At 39.7% G+C, this 15,833-nt stretch overlaps 1 protein-coding gene across 1 annotated transcript; it reads right to left on the bottom strand.

Moving 5' to 3' along the window:
• Window positions 1-5,001: 5,001 nt before the first annotated feature.
• On the bottom strand, window positions 5,002-15,759 carry LOC146598176 (torsin-1A-interacting protein 1-like; the record flags this gene model as incomplete). The annotated part of the gene is made up of 5 exons (XM_085300996.1): window positions 5,002-7,518; window positions 8,508-8,567; window positions 11,092-11,148; window positions 11,687-11,806; window positions 15,606-15,759. Coding segments are annotated over 5 exons (1,194 nt in total), but the record flags the coding sequence as incomplete, so codon positions are not given.
• Window positions 15,760-15,833: the final 74 nt, after the last annotated feature.

The following is a 15,833-nucleotide window of genomic DNA, read 5'->3' as shown; positions in this document are numbered from 1 at the left end:
GCACGGCGGGAGCGGCCGGCGAGGTCTCGCGAGACCGGGCGCGCCGGAGACCTTCCCAAGATGGCGGCGGCTCCCCCCGCCCCCCCCACAGAAACGGTTTTCCCCAACGTTTTCCGGCGCGGGCGGCCGTTGCTTGCTTGCAAACGCGGCAAAAACAAGCGCCCCTCGGAGCCAAGAGCCCCGGCGCGGCTGCCGCTGCCGGCTAAAGCCGCGCTGCGCGGCGGGCCGAGGCTCCCTTTCCAGCCGACGCCCGGGCGCTCTTCTTTAGCCATTTGTATTCACAGGTAAGTCATTGAAAACGTGTGTGTATATATATGTGTGTGTGTGTATATATATATATATATATCCTTTTTATTTTTTTTCAAAATGAAAGTAACTCTGATTACCATCTCCCGGTTTCCAAAATTAACTTTAAATAAACAAAATATTTGCAGAACTTCACAGAGGTGACCAAGTACCACAGGTTTCATTTCGCCCTCAATAGTTTCCACAAACCCCRGAGAGCTTGTTGCTATACTGTCTTCTGTTCAACGTATTTCGCTTCAGAGAGGCATTAAAACCACCCACGTTTCACAAATAGGTCTCAGATGTTATCCAACTACAACAAGGTTGTTTCCGCTGAAGAAGGAAAATCATTAGAATAGGGGAAAAAAAAAGGAATTYTTCTTCAAGGTGTTTGGGAAGAATGTCTCCTGTACGGCTCCCTCAGGGCTCATCTGCAGCTTTACCAGACTCCTCTTTTCACCTATTAGCATGAGTGTTTGACTGCAGCTGCCAAATTCGTGGGCAAACATAGGGGCGGAGAGTTATCTACCCCAGCCCCTAAAGGATCCATTAAAATTACTGGAGCAGGCTTTCCTCTTAAAAAAAAAGAAAAAGAAAAWTGAAAAGATTATTTTTTACATTGCCCCTCTTCTTGCAAACAGTGGACATTTTCCAAGATTAAGCAGCTCAGAACTTAATCATGTCACAATTATAGGATACTCATTCAACCTTAATTTGGCTCCTTTACATACACAAACTAATTACAGAGCATATTTTCCAGAGTAAGCATACCTCATTCAAAACAAAAGGTAAGTTSGAGATGTCAGCAGTTAAACCTTTGAAAACCAATTTTGTTTTGTTAGACAAGGGAAAAAAATACGAACACTGATAAAAATGCACGACTCCCATGGGAAAAAGCGGAAAGTAGTACCTTATTCCCTCCAGACTCCTGAAAGGGTAAACCTGCTCCTCCCAAATGTGGAGATTGTTAGTAATAATAATAATAATGACAGTTTCAGTCAGTGAAAGCATTATTACTACAGCATACAAGAGCTCTGATTGCAGACGAGGACAATTTAAATTACTGCATTCCCATCATCACCTAGTGTTTGCTTAAATTTACTGCTTAATATTGCTGGTTTGGCAGTCTGTTTAAATTATTCAGCACTTTTGTAATGCCTTGCCTCTTTAAGTATGCTTTTAAACATAGGTTCTCTTTTCTGTTTGGAAGCAGTTAATCTAGTTTCATGCTCCTCCTTTTTGTCTTCAGGGAAACAAGGCATCGTATTAGGATTTTTTCAAAGTTACCATTTTCAGTCAGTAAAATAAAATCAAAAGGCAATCTTTGCCTATTTTAATTTTGCTTSTACATGAATGGCTTCTAGTTGTTTTCTGTATCTGTCCATGGAACTTAATCATAAAACTTTGGATGACTTTTTTTAAAGATGCCCTTCCAATGGGCATAAAGATCTCAAAGGTGGACTTCACANAAAAAAAAAAAAAAAAAAAGGAAAAAAAACTGAATTCTTACAGGAAGTACAGTTCTTGTGTGAAATTTGCTACTCTTAGAAGTAAAGAAACTGTTTACCTGCAAACAACCGCGCCTAAGAGAAAAGCAAAAATCAAGTTCCAATCCAGGCTGATGAACTGGTCATTAAACTGCAAAGCAACCAAGATACTGCAGCGAGCACTGAATGCAGTGTGTGGAGGCAGACTGCAGGCTAAGCCTGGAGAACCACAATCTCATTTTACACTAACTTGGCTATTGCAGCTTTAAGAGAGACGTTTGGAAAGTTTTCCACTCCACACTACTCTTGCACACCCCTTCTAAAATTAGAGAAGGGCAGCTGGCTATTGCAGCAGAAAGAAGAGCAGGCTGCTTCTCCCTCCCCCTTCCTTGACTGACATGCCTCCTGAGAGCCATCGAGGAATTTGGGGAAGGGTGCTTCCACCTGTCGAGCATGGCATGAGGTTGTCCAGGCATTCAATTATAAACCCAACTGTCAGGAGCTGACAATAAAACAGGACACTCAACAGCTGTGAGGACTACAACCCTCCCCCCTTCTCCTTCTCTACACTCCTACACTTTTGCAGTTTGTATTACAGTGGAAATAACATAAGAAAAATTGTTTTCTGCATGTGATTTGGGATTGTAAAACAGAAAGGCTCATTATAGAGCACTTACTCCAGATTTCCAAATTTGTTCTCAGAGGTTTCCAGCTGCACTACAGGACCATAACACAGAATCTGGCAAGCTGTTCATTTATCATTATATACTGCCAAAAATCTTTTTTTTTTTCTAAATACATTATGCAGGCAGTTGCACTGCAGATGGTGCATATAGCTACATTCTGTAAACCACATACTGACCATTTACAGCAGGTGCTTGTGTACCTACCTTGCCATGGAGTTCAGCTTGCCTTTTGCACCCAGTTTGACCTGAATCTCTTACCAGTTCAGAACAGAAAAATTTATCAAAAAAAGCATCCCAAATCCAAAACAGTGGTTTTTTTTTTTTTAATTTGTGGAGAAAAGAGCGAATGCTTTTGTTGGAGTAAAGAAAGGGGAAAAAATTAGTCTTTCAAACTAACCTTTTAAGCACATTCCAAACTCCTCTTTGCTCAGTGCATCAGGACTCGGAGCTCAGTGAAAAACAAGGTAACAACAGATGGGGCTGCGCATTACTCTAGGTCCCTTTTGCCTCATTCACTGCKGAAGGCAAAACAGGTATTGTCATCCTCCAGCCACACAAAGGCGACAGAAGCAGCTACAGAAGAGGGCTCATGCTACACCTTCTGCTTTGGATCGCTACCTGCGGGGCAGCGACTCTCCCTGGCTCTCAGGTGTCTGCTCACAGCAGAGGCAGCATTTTAGGTGCCCCAGAAACAGGGCAAACTCCCTAATTCTCATTCCTAATGTCTCACCCTGGAACAAGCAGGTCAAGATCCTGAGTGGATCAGTGGAGAAAGCAGTGAGGGAAATCAATTTGTCACCCTTCAATACACCCTGCTGAAATTATTATTTTTTAAAATATTTCCATTAATGCATGCATTCCACTGTTTAAAACAACAGACTGATCTGTGCCTCCATTTCCTGTCATCAGGATGGCAYTACATTTTCCAGTCATCCTTGTAGCACATTTCAGACCCAGAAAGCCTTATCTTCAGACTGTCAGCATGTACATGCCTATATTTTGAGATTCTAGTAACTTCTTCCTATGCATGCCCTACTTCACACCTGTTTTGTTTCCCAGTGATTTGTCTGTACTTTATCAAAATTTTTCTCCTAGACTGTTCTCTTTAACAAAATTCTGTTTTAAGTAGCTCAAAGGTCTTGAAACYCTCTACAGTAACATTCCTGCTCACAGGAACCATATTGCCAGTAGGCACTCACAAAGAACTTATTTGCAGAGTGCTAGAAAATAAGCGTTCTGCATTGTTTCAATTATAAATTGGAGTTCAACTGGTTTTGCTCCCCAAAGAATGTTTCTATCCAAAGATTATACACTCTAAGCCCCCAGAATATTGAGAAACATTCCCTTTTCAGTCTCAAGGTCAGACCTGGTGCCTTTCCTATAAACACATCTTTCTATTGCAGACTATTTTACTTGTTGAGCAGTTGACAATTAGGGATAGTTCAACTGCAGAAATGAGTTTTCTCTGGAAGAAGCCAAAGTTTTGGAGAGTTTGGAAAACAGCAAATGGCTGTTGGCTACAAGCAATGAAGTAGTAATGAGGACAGCAGTCAGCTGCCTGTGAGCAACACAGACAGAGGTAACTCTTTAGCTCTGGCTGAGGAGGAGGTACTTAATGAGATCTGCATTAAGTACCTGCAGATACCTAATGACAGCCTTTTCAGAACAAAGCCACAGGAGGCTACAAAGAGGACCTGCTTCTTCAGCAGCACCTACTGCCTTCTAATCCTGAGTCTTCCCACTTCTCCAAAAGGGGCAATGACTGCTGTGTAGCATCTTGCTTTTATTTTTCCCAGGCTTAGTCTGTATTTGGAAATACACTTCACTTTTCCTAAAGTTAATATAAAACGCAACTCTCATCTGGCACAACACTAAATAGACCATTAAGTCTTYTATTTCTAGGTACCTTCCTGTTTTACCTTTAAATAGCAGAACATAGCTCTTTAATACTCAGTAATCTCATAGGTGGGGCAGTTTAAGAAACAAAATAACCTGGATTAYATATGTTTTATTAGTATATAAGCGTGGAATCTCTTGCCTTCATGTCTCTCCTTAGTCTTCTCAGCAGCTGCTGATTCCACCAAGTATATCCATTTTTCCCCAAGTTAAGTTTTCAGTAAGATCTGTCCCCCTAGCTGGTTCATAGTGTACTAATTTGGCACAGTAGYAGTACAGGACCATGCATCTAAGAGTAGGACAAAAATAGAGTAATCTTATTTGTCAGCTGCTGACACTTATACCATACTAATGGTGAACCATATCTTACTGTTAGTTCCATTTGAAATCAGAACTGAGRAACAGTACAAGAACATTAAGTAAGAGGAAATTCAGAGCTACTGCAATTTCCCTTGTTGTGTCCGGWTAGAGAAAAGCCCTGGTGGCATCAAATACACACATCCACATCCCAGTATCTACCCGCTATTCAAGTTCCTAAGAAATTTTGCTAAGGCTTGTATTTTACATGTCTATATGTGATCAAAGTTAAAAGAAACAGTCTTAAACATGTAAACAGTCCAACCACTTTAAAATTGAATTGACAAATCTTAAGTTATAAAACRAGTAAATTTTTATTGATTACTAAAATATTTTACATAATATACAAACAAGTATACACTCAGAAATGTCACATTAAAAAAAAAATTGTCCAGTGAAATGTCTAAAATGTAAATGCCATCTTTTTCTTCCTGAGTGATTCTTAAACATCTAGAACAGTAGCACTTCCACATCTCTTTACTGTTTCTGTTTCTTCACATTAAAATAAAAAGCACGGTCCATTTCTGGCTCTCAGTGCTCAGAACAAACCCACCTGTGGTTTAAGTGACTACAGCTCCAAGTCTCTGAAACTGTGTTCCTTTGTACATTTACGGTGATTTTGGTCCACTCCACATCCAACCCCAAACCTTTACTGGCACAATGAAGCCAGAGGCTCCAGCACCTCTGACAGGTTTTCCTGCTTAAGAAGGATGTTTACAGCAGGGTAGCTCAGGGGGGGCTTCTGAATAAAGGATGTGTCCAAGAGTCGCTAATCCCACAGCTGTTACGAGAAAATATTCCCCTAATTTGAGACCAGTCTTCACGCATTCCTTCATGCGCATTAAAATTGAACATACACGGACCAATGCTCAAGAGCATACACTAACAATAATGATAATAGAAGTGCTGCAATTCTCTTATATATACACACAATATTTACAATAGAAACAAGTACATACTTTTTAGTTTGATGTGAAGGATTCTTGGCATGAAGCACTATAAAATATATTTTAGACACAGGCGTTGAAAATCTGCTCTTCTCTAAAATTTATGGTAAGCAGCAGGTTATACGCAGACACATGAAAAGTTATTTTCTAGGATACTCAGTACCACAAATAAATAAATCCTCTTGATGCAAAAATAGTTATCTTATTAAAATGAGAAATAACCTATGTCTTTCTAAATTTTTGTTTGGAAAGGAGATGCAGTTAAGTCTTCAGTGCGCGCACACACACTAGGCTGACATTTATCATTTCTCCCCGAGTTTTAAGACTTGAAAAACTTGACAAAGCAGAAAATTCTTGGCAGCAGAGGTGCTGAGGGATTATTTAACTGATGTCTACTACTAACATTGTACCTCAGCTTTTTCCTTGCTCTCCAGAGCTGTTTGGGGCAGACTCATTTAAGGAAGAAATCCTTGCTGAAAGGTTCTCTAAAAATCACAAGTCTCTTGAGCAATTTTGCCATTTCTAGAAGTCCTCAGACAGCTAACATCTATGCTGTAGTCAACTGGACCAAGMAGCAGCTTGCACTTGAACTCATACTGCTTTATCATCATTTTCAGTTCATTGAATGTCCCAGACAAAAAGGAAAGCGATTTGTCAGATGGAGTCGAGCTTTTACATCCCAATATCTGTCTCACTCAGTACTAGCATTTCCGACCACTAGAAGAGATCCTCAGGGCAAAGTCAATAGTACACCAAGACTGCTTTACAAGCAGTTGAATGTTTTGCAGTAGGGGACACCTATTTCCAGCTCCAGGGTGCTCGACCTGAGTAAGTTACCAAATACAATTTAACATGAATTACATTCCTTTCTCACATTTTGCAGTTTTAGAGAAGTCCCAGTTACTTAGCAGAAACAACCTTGCCAATTGGTTGGATTTCCTTGCACAGAAAGCACTGTGTGCTGCCTGAGCTCAGCAGCTGTAGGAAATTCTGCCCCGTTCAGCCATTACAACACACATTTTCTGTCTTCCTCCTTTTCTGATCATTCTCTAACAATTTATGTGCATCCCTCCACAGAGAGGCCCTTTTCAGGCCAAACGGGCAAGACAAGATGAGATATACGGCTCCATAGTCCGCTCAGCTTATCTGTGTCCATGTTCTTAAAAGAACTAGGAACATCTGAACCAGTGAACTTGGTCCAGAGGAAATCCCGTACTTTCTCCTCAACTTCCTGCAAGGTCAGGCTCTTTCTCAGAGAATGCTCATCCAGGAGAACTGTCAGCAGAAGAGCCACGTCCTTAAACGCTGCGTTTTCATGGTCACAGTACTTGTAAAAGATTAAGGTGGAGCCTGCAGGCAGTAATTCAAATCGATGCACCACTGCTATCTTCTTGCCTCCTCTGAACCCAGAGCTGAGCTCATTATCTACCTCCAGCTTAACAATATCACTATCCAATATAGCTTTGTCTGCCCCATTAATTTTGATTGCACTAGCATTCTGGGAGAAAGCAAAAGCATCTGCAATCGCATTACTTAAACAATTCAGCGCCTTCTCAGCCTCTTGGCCAGCTGTGAACAGCAAAATGGCTGGCTCCAAATGCAGATGGGATGCATTGAGGTGTTTCTCAAGGAGCACGTGTGTTCTCTTCCATAGGTTGGGATCCTGACTTTGGTAAGTATTTTCGAGTTTCCTCATCCGGGCCCGAAATGCTTGCAGAATTTGAGTATCTCTACTTGACATTGCATCTAGAAACCTTGGCATTCCACTCCACAGGACCCAAAGCAATGGGATACTAATTAACAGAATAAACAGTAACAGAGTCCAGCCCTTGTGAAATCCACTCTGCAATCCACCAGCACCTACAGAAAGGAGGACGGAATGCGGAGAAGAAAATGTTTTAAAAAGATTCAGAAGTCAACAAGCAAGAGGAAAATAAGAGGAACCAGTAGAAGTCAGTGAACTCATTTTGTACTATCAGTACAGACACTGACTACAGAATATATTCTATTTTTTTTTAAAAAAAGCCTTCATCTTCTTTAACATAGTGAAGTAATAGCATTAATACACATTTTTGAAATATTTCTGAAAATGACAGAGTATCTGCAGAGCCTTCTGGAAAAAAGGAGTTCTTCTGYAAGTTTAATCGCTACCACACCCTTTATTTAATCAAAAACAAATTAACAACTAAAAATAATTCTGAAAAAAGGTCAGGTTTGTTCCTACATTTAGGTTGGGGAGAAACAGACCAATACAAAACCTTGCATCACTAGAATGCTTTCTGTGGTGCTATTTCTCCTCCCTATCCCAATAAAGATAATAAACGTAGTTTCTGCAGCAATATTTGCATTTTAAACGCTGGAGCTCAACACTATCAAAGTACAGATGATTTGATTTGATTTTGTTTTGAACAGTTAAATTAACACGTTTGACCTACTATGAAGCCTAAGTCCTGATTCTATTCCCAACAAAACTGGTGACAAAATACCAGTAAGTTCCCTGAAAAAAAAAAAAAAAAAAAAAAAAAAACTTAAACCTTTTTTACATCCTAACCTACAGGAGAACAGCAAAACAACAGCTGTTAAATAAGAACAACATTAGGCCTGCCTCTATTCTAATCTTGCAGCAAATTTGTAAGCGCTACAGACGGAAGACCTTAAACCCTGGTGGAAACATTACTTCTGAGACTCCTCTTTCCTTAATGCTGAAAACATATGCTAGCGGAGCAAGTCACCTGTTCAGGCAAGGACCTTCAGTTTAACACCAACTACCAGGAGATTTAATACTTGGACAGGCATGAAAATGGTTAAACAACATAAATATGAAACAGAAGTGAAAGCAGAAGTCTTACTTTTGGCCAAAGGCTGCGGCTGCTTCCCTGTACTGGGCCGATCTAGAGATTTAATTCTGTCTGTTAAAAGATTGAGAGAGCAACATGAGACTAATACATAAGACAATAATTCTAACCAACATTCCAGCAGAGAATTTGACAGGACACTGAAATCACAAAATTGAATTACTTTAGTTGGAAAGCTATTACAAGTTATGTTATTACATATTAAATTCTACAAAACCTTCAAGAAGGTTAAAACCTTTGATTGATTTGAACCCAGTCCTGCTAAATAGGAGCAAAGGCAAGGCCATGACCTCATCCTGGGTATTATTTTTTCAGGAATGGGGCATCCTATTCCCTTCTGCATCAAGAGCTTTCTCTGCTGAAGAAAAGCTAATCTTGAACTAGAAAAACAACATGTCCACCACTGTTACTAGCCTGAGAAGAAATCCCATTTACCTGGCAGACCAGCTCTAGGATTCTCATCTATACTGTTCGACAAATGCCAGTTCTTAAGTCATCTTGACAATTTTGCATAAAAAGCATAAATCACCAACTGATCATAGATTGCCTCCAAAGATTTTTAACTCTTAAAAGAGTTATACAGATAAAAACTGAGGCATTTCAATTAAAAAATGACAAACTGTCAAAGGCTGAGCAGCTTACATGTTTTTCTATGCGGGGTACCACATCCTGATTAAGGTCTTTTATTTTGTTCAAGAAGTTTGAAGACAGAAAAATAGAAGCTCAGTTGATATATATTTTAGGAAAATAACATCATGAAAGACTTAAGTAGCAAAAGCAGAGTGTTATTTTAAAGACAGAATCTCCTATTTCCTCTCCAGCTAGTGTGAGATGTCTGTTTTATTGGCAGTCAGTCTATTGGGATGAATCATGCTTTTAAAGCAAAATACAAGCTTTCAACTGAAAATATATTCTTGGTCTATTTATTTAAATGGGGTCAGACAGCAAGATACTAGAGACATTATCCATAAAAGAGTTGTGAACAGTTTTCCTTATCCCAAGAGACCCGCATGAATTCATACGGTACAATTATTGGTCAGCCTGTTTTCTACATTAAGTCAGTTAATTAAAAAACTAGAAATTTTTCTCCTTGAGAACTACAGCAACTAGTTCAACAGTGAAGGCTCTTTATTAATATATAGACCAATGAAGATGTTGTTAGTGACATCAAGAATAAATTGATCACACACACACACACCCTGCAGCAGTTATTTCAAGAACACCAAAATAAATGCTACAACCTTGTTTYGGTATGAATGTAATCACCCAGCTGCTAAAAGCAGCTCTGCTTTAAGCCAGAGTTTTAACTGCCTTAWCAGAACTACTCCATTGCCCACTTTTTCTCCTTGACAGAGCATGGATATTGAACTTAACTGGCTAATCTGAAGCAGGTGTTCTAATAGTTAACAGGTTACTGTCTGTAATATTTTGCAATGCAACCCTGTTTAGGGACATTAGTTTTTATATTTACGAAACAGCAGTAACTCATACCTTGAAGTAAACAATATTTCAATAAAGGGTCTAATAACAGATCCTACTCTACCTATGGATCTTGGCTTATTTACAACACAACTTCCTTAAAGATCAAACAAATTATTGTCTTGCCTAACTCCAGTGGAGTACTTCTGTAGGCACTCTAAAACTTTCAGATTCAAGTGCCTCTACAAATTCTTCACTCAACCTCATAATTGATCACTCCTGCAGCACATATTTTTTCTTGCCTGTGGCAGAGGCAGTATCAGACTAGCAAAAACTAGTTTTCACTAATATGCAGCTACCACAAGATAAGCATCTCTTATAGAGGGCACCATAGTTTAAAAAACCCAAACAAAATATACATGCAAGCCCTCTAAATTGAATTTTGATTTACTGAACTTGTTTCTACCCTAAACAGGCTCTGATAAGAAAAAAAAAACATTCAGATAAAGTGCTAACCTTTTAAGAACAAAAACGGAAGACTCAACTTAAAATTCAGAGCATTTTTTTCCTATTTCAAGAACTCTGCTGAGAAAAGAAAAAACTCCCCACAAAACACAAAAGCTGAACCACAGGTCACTGGATGAGCAGACTAGAGCATGCCAGTGSAGAAAAGCACTGCTCTACTCCAAGAGTATCAGACAATTAGTTCAATCATAGCAGGCCACTGTCACCCAGGCTAGAGAGCAATGTGGCGTGTGTGTATGCATGAGATCTGATTTAACAATCATTGCTACCAAAAGGTGACAGTCATGCTCCCTTCCTCACCTTGCCCACACAATACTACTGCTGCATGCTCTGGCACTTACTGATTGTCCATTGAGTCAATTCAACTACCTAACCCAGCTGGGGAAAAGTGCATTATTTTCTGTTGGGTCAGCAAGGTGAATAACCTCATAGAAGAATCTGGCTCTGAGACATACTGGTGTTGCTATTTCATCTATTTAGGTCTGCCTCCTGGGTCTCTCTCTCTCTACCTTCTCAAGCAAAGTGTTRCAAGAAAATTAAGCACAAATAAGGAAAAGGGCCCTTTTCACTTAGCTCTTTTTTCTTGGTTCACTTTTCATTTACATAAAAATTAAGTATTTACTTTTCCACCTACTTTGTGATGTAGGTGAGTGGTGCTCTTTCTTTTTCTCAATGAAGTCAGCCTTGCTTTCTGAAACCAAAGCAAAAAAGGGAGGACTTCGTTATCACATCAGAGTTTAGAATAAGAMAGACAAGCTATGAACATTTTTAGCTTTCTGTGAATTCTTCAAATGATTATCAGAGAGGCAGTCATATCTATATGAATTACCAAATCAAACCTGCTCCATATGACAACCTYTTAAGACTCCTGTACAGAGGGAGGAAGCTATAATATCTAATAGAAAGGGCTTAGTTTGGCCCTTCACCCTGTTTTTCCCAGCAGACCACAAACATTAGTGTTTATTCCCATTTTTTTTCAGTGCAATAATAAAAAAAACACAAAGGATGAGAAATTAGCAGCATCAATTGAATTCTCATAAGTAGTACCAGATTTGTTACTTTCTAAACTGAAAKCTGAGTTGATAGATATAACTTTCGTAATGAACAGTCTAATTCAGACTTTCTTTCCTTTAGAGCAAGWTACACAAGCCAAAAAACAAGCACAACCAGCACCAACTGAGGACAAAACAGAGTRGTGGAAAAGGTATTGACAGAACTACTATTGTTACCATTCAACAGTGTATCAGTGTCTAGCTGATCCCCTGCTGGTTTCTTGGGTTCACTGCTGTCATAAGCCTTCTCCTTTTCCTTTTTCGATTGCTCTGGAAGGAAGGAAGTTGAAGGACTACCTGATAGAGGAAAAAAAGGATTTGTATAGTCAGTACCATTTGTGTTCATGACACTGAAGGACCAGGACAAACCAATGGTTTCCAAGTTGTGATCTCCCAAGGGTCATCTTCTTGAAAAGTCCCCAAAAGAAGAGAAAAGCTTACAGCAAATTCAAGTCCACTACAAATAAAGCTGCTTATGCACCACTCAGAAATTTTGAGTCCTCAGCTTAAAAATGCTTGGAAGGAAAAATAAATAAAAGCCAAATACCAGATGCTAAGAGCTAAGAAATGTCATATTAAAGGGATTCAGTGTAAACTAGTAAATACACAAACATGACAGTTAAAAGAATTTTTCCCCAAGTTTTGGGCACACCATTTACAAAGAATAATCATTCTGTGTTCTCAATAGTGCCAGGCAGAATGGAAACGAAAGAGAAGTACCTTAAGAACGTAAATTCCCTTAAGCGGTCCAAGCCATTCTTTAGTTGGGCCTCCCCCTCTCTCACCGTAGAGGAAATCTAGGGCACCTGCACTCCTAGCTTAATCCCCTCACTCAGCTGGGAAGAATCTTACCCAACATTTTTAGTTGGCTTGCCAAATTTTGCAGCTATTTAGACACTAAAACCTATCTTAGTTAATGTTACTATCTAGAAAGAATAAAGTCCAGTAAGGCAACAGGAGTTGCAGAGCAAAGGTCGAGGCTGGAAAGCCAGTCAGATGTGGAGCACCAAGAGAAGATGTTTGAAAGGATAAAGTGCAACCACATGGTTGCCCAGATTCATAGAAGGGAAAAAAAAATATATTAAATTCAGGTATGCAATGAAAGCTGTAGTACAACTGCAGAACAAAGATCACGACACGGTGATCAAGCTGAGGGCATAAATGGAAGGAATTGCAAACAGAAGAATACATTTGGTATCGCTTTTCTCTCTGTGATACCCACACTGGGCCCTTTTTTTATTCTTTGAACAGTACAGGGTTCTCCAGTGGTCTTTAATATGTTTCTATAGCTCTTATACCACACACATGAAAGCAACACACATCTTGCCACCTAGTGTTTATTATTGTACCTCAAGAAAAGAAAACTACCTGGTTAGAACATGTTCTGGCACCTTTGGCATGCCAGTGTATATGAAGCACATGAAGGAAAAAGGAAAAAAAAATAATAAATTTTAAACTAAAAGTCACAGATACAATAGTAAAGTATCTGCAGATTCTTAAGTGGGATATTGTGTTTTCAAAGCTATCCTAAACAATTGTGTAAAATAATGATTTTAATTTCTCATCAAGAAAAAAAAAACCATTTACTCAACTTTTCAAGATTGCCAAACAACATAGCCATATTTCAGTATGTATGGAGGCTTTGCAAGAAAAATCTCACTAGTACTGTTAGCTAGTAATCATAGTCAAGAAGGTCTATGAAAGAGGGCTACTCGCACACTCTGACAGAAAGAGGGGGAGAGAAATTAAAACAGTATAATCAGTACAGTGCATCTCCCCAAGTATCCTGAGAAAGTTGTTGCAAGCAGAAAAGAAGATATGAACACAGAAAACTTTGTTTCACACATGAAGACAGCCTGTGAATCAGCAGTTTCTGCTTCATCTAACAGTGGTTATCTCCAACAGACAGGAAGACTATTAGTGTAGCAGGCTGCATGCATGGCACCCCTTCCAGAGAAAAGTAAACTCCCTGTTCATAAACTTTAACTTTCAAAAACAAACATTGCTTTTCTTCCCTTACAAGACCCTTAGCCTCCTACCAAAAGAATCATTCCTGCCTCCCAACAAAGTAGGGAGAATTTACTATTCCATCTTAAATCTGCCAGTCAGCCACTTTCTGCACAATCAGGCAGCACCTGCCAACAGAGAATGATCTATCCCCATTTCATATGCCAGTTTGATCAAAGGGATTAGAAAACCATGAGTTTATAAAGGGTTTATAAATCAACACATAAAGTTGCTATTTTAACATTGTGCAGCTCACTCTTGAAGTCTAGTAAATCTCTAGCCTTACGGGTTCAGTCTTTTTCAATACCAAGATGAGACTGCATGCAACATACACACTGCAATATTCCATAGCCACTATAGACTGCATGAATTCAAGTGCCACAAACATCTAGCTCATGCTTTTAACTTGTAGAGTCACACATTCTACTTGCATATTTTAGGACAATTTCAACAGATTTAGTAATATACATCATCTAGATCAGCTAGCAAAAGATCTTTTGCTAGCTAATCTAGAAGATGCCTTATTTGTGACAGGGTTTATAGGGCTTTTTAAGCTTTTTAGCTTTAGAAGTAAGTAACTCAATTCATATTTAAAACCTCAAAGCAGGAGAAGCTGGAGTCAGAAACTAGTTTTTCAAGTTGCAGTTTTGTTTCTATTCTGCTCTCAGGGAAGAACAACTACAATGAAACTGAAAGTCCTTACAAAAAGCTATGCAGTCCCACTGCTCTTCCCTAAACTCTCCAGAAAATAAATAAATATTGTTATACCTACAAACAAGAGGACTGTGAGGGGGACGCTTCTTCAGTTCTGTATAAAACACTTAACATTCTACCTTTACACCTGTTGCCAATATAATCAAATACCACTGATGTTAAAATCCTGGCATCTCTCTCCCCCCACCCCCACTCATTTTTCAGCGTGCAAGCCTAAGAAAAAATCCACTCATACCTTGTAAGACAGCGCAGACACGTTTATCCTAATAAGCACACTAGTGCTGTAACAGCCATCTTTTGGGAGTAATGGTTTCCCACAGCATTTTTCACCAGTAAAGCTAACGGTACTTTTTTTATGCACTAACTAGTTGTGCATAAAACAATTCCCATTCTTAAATGAGTAACTATTGATATTTCTTACTTTTCCCCCAAAATACACACACTCGGTTCCTTCCTCCCTCAAGGAAAGATTCTTCCATGTCTCCTGGAAGTTTTAAAACTGAAGCATAATGCTGGCAGTCCTTATCCAAGCTAGCATTTCAGTGGCAAAGACTAATGACAATACTGTGTACTTAATGCCACGCACTGTAGCTGTAACAAGAGTTCCGTCACAGCCCCAGCACAAGAGTACAAATGAAAACAGAGGAGTCTCAGGCTAGCCCAGTTCACCCATCTGGAAATTACCAAACACGCTTGACTCAGAGAGACCAGAGGACAAAAAAAGAAGGAAACGAATGATTTGCTTGCACTTTTCTGATGGAATGACAATTTTCTAAAGCTATAGCCACATGGCTAGGTGTTATGCAGTTACCATTGCTAAAGTTTTAAAAAGGATACCATTTGCATCAGGTRAAAAAATAAGAATGTGCCACACAGGTAACACAGCTGCTTGTCCAGCTCAGTGTCCGATAGCAAATAACAACATACGCTTGGTATTTCAGGGAAGGACTGACATGCACTTCCTCAAAAGCAGGGTTGCACACTGGATGGTGAATCATAGAATGGTGAGGTTGAAGCATTACTATAGTCTGTTTCTTTTTGCAAATCAAGATATTTTCTTTAAATTCAGGCTCTTAAAGCAAAGTAGCTTTAATAAAATCAACCACCCCCAATTTAATCCCCTGACTAAACACTGTTCCAAGTCATACACTGGCTGAAATAGTCATCTACAGGCTCCAGAGTGCACTTGGAAGACCGAGAAGCACTTCCAGCCTCGTCCGTACGGAATCAAAGCAGAAGTAGGATCTCCTCACCTGTACGCCACAACGGTGGTAAGATCAGCAAAGGAGCTAAAACCCAGTGAACTGTCCTTCCTCGGGCCTTCTGCATTTCAGTATCTTTGCAATGCTTCTCTGCATTATAAGTCCAAACTTACCTGCCCATCTATATCCTCTAATAGGGGGCCGAGTCAAGGAATCTGGACTTCCAAAGGGATGCTCGTTTGCTAAAACGAGAAAAATATTAAATATAGCTAACGTGTTCGCCGGGGGCGGCCCGCCCGACGCCACCCGAGGGACCGTCTCCCCCGGCCGTTAACAGCGCCATTTGCCGCTCCCTTGGCAGGAGGCTGCACGGCCCCGAGGGCCGAGGAGCCCCGAGGGGG

This window comes from Rhea americana, unplaced genomic scaffold, assembly GCF_003343005.1.
Source record: "Rhea americana isolate MKP2758 unplaced genomic scaffold, rheAme1 scaffold_17, whole genome shotgun sequence".
Taxonomy (NCBI): Eukaryota; Metazoa; Chordata; class Aves; order Rheiformes; family Rheidae; genus Rhea; species Rhea americana.
The sequence above is the reverse complement of the archived record's forward strand: the minus strand, read 5'-3'. Positions and strand labels throughout refer to the sequence as shown.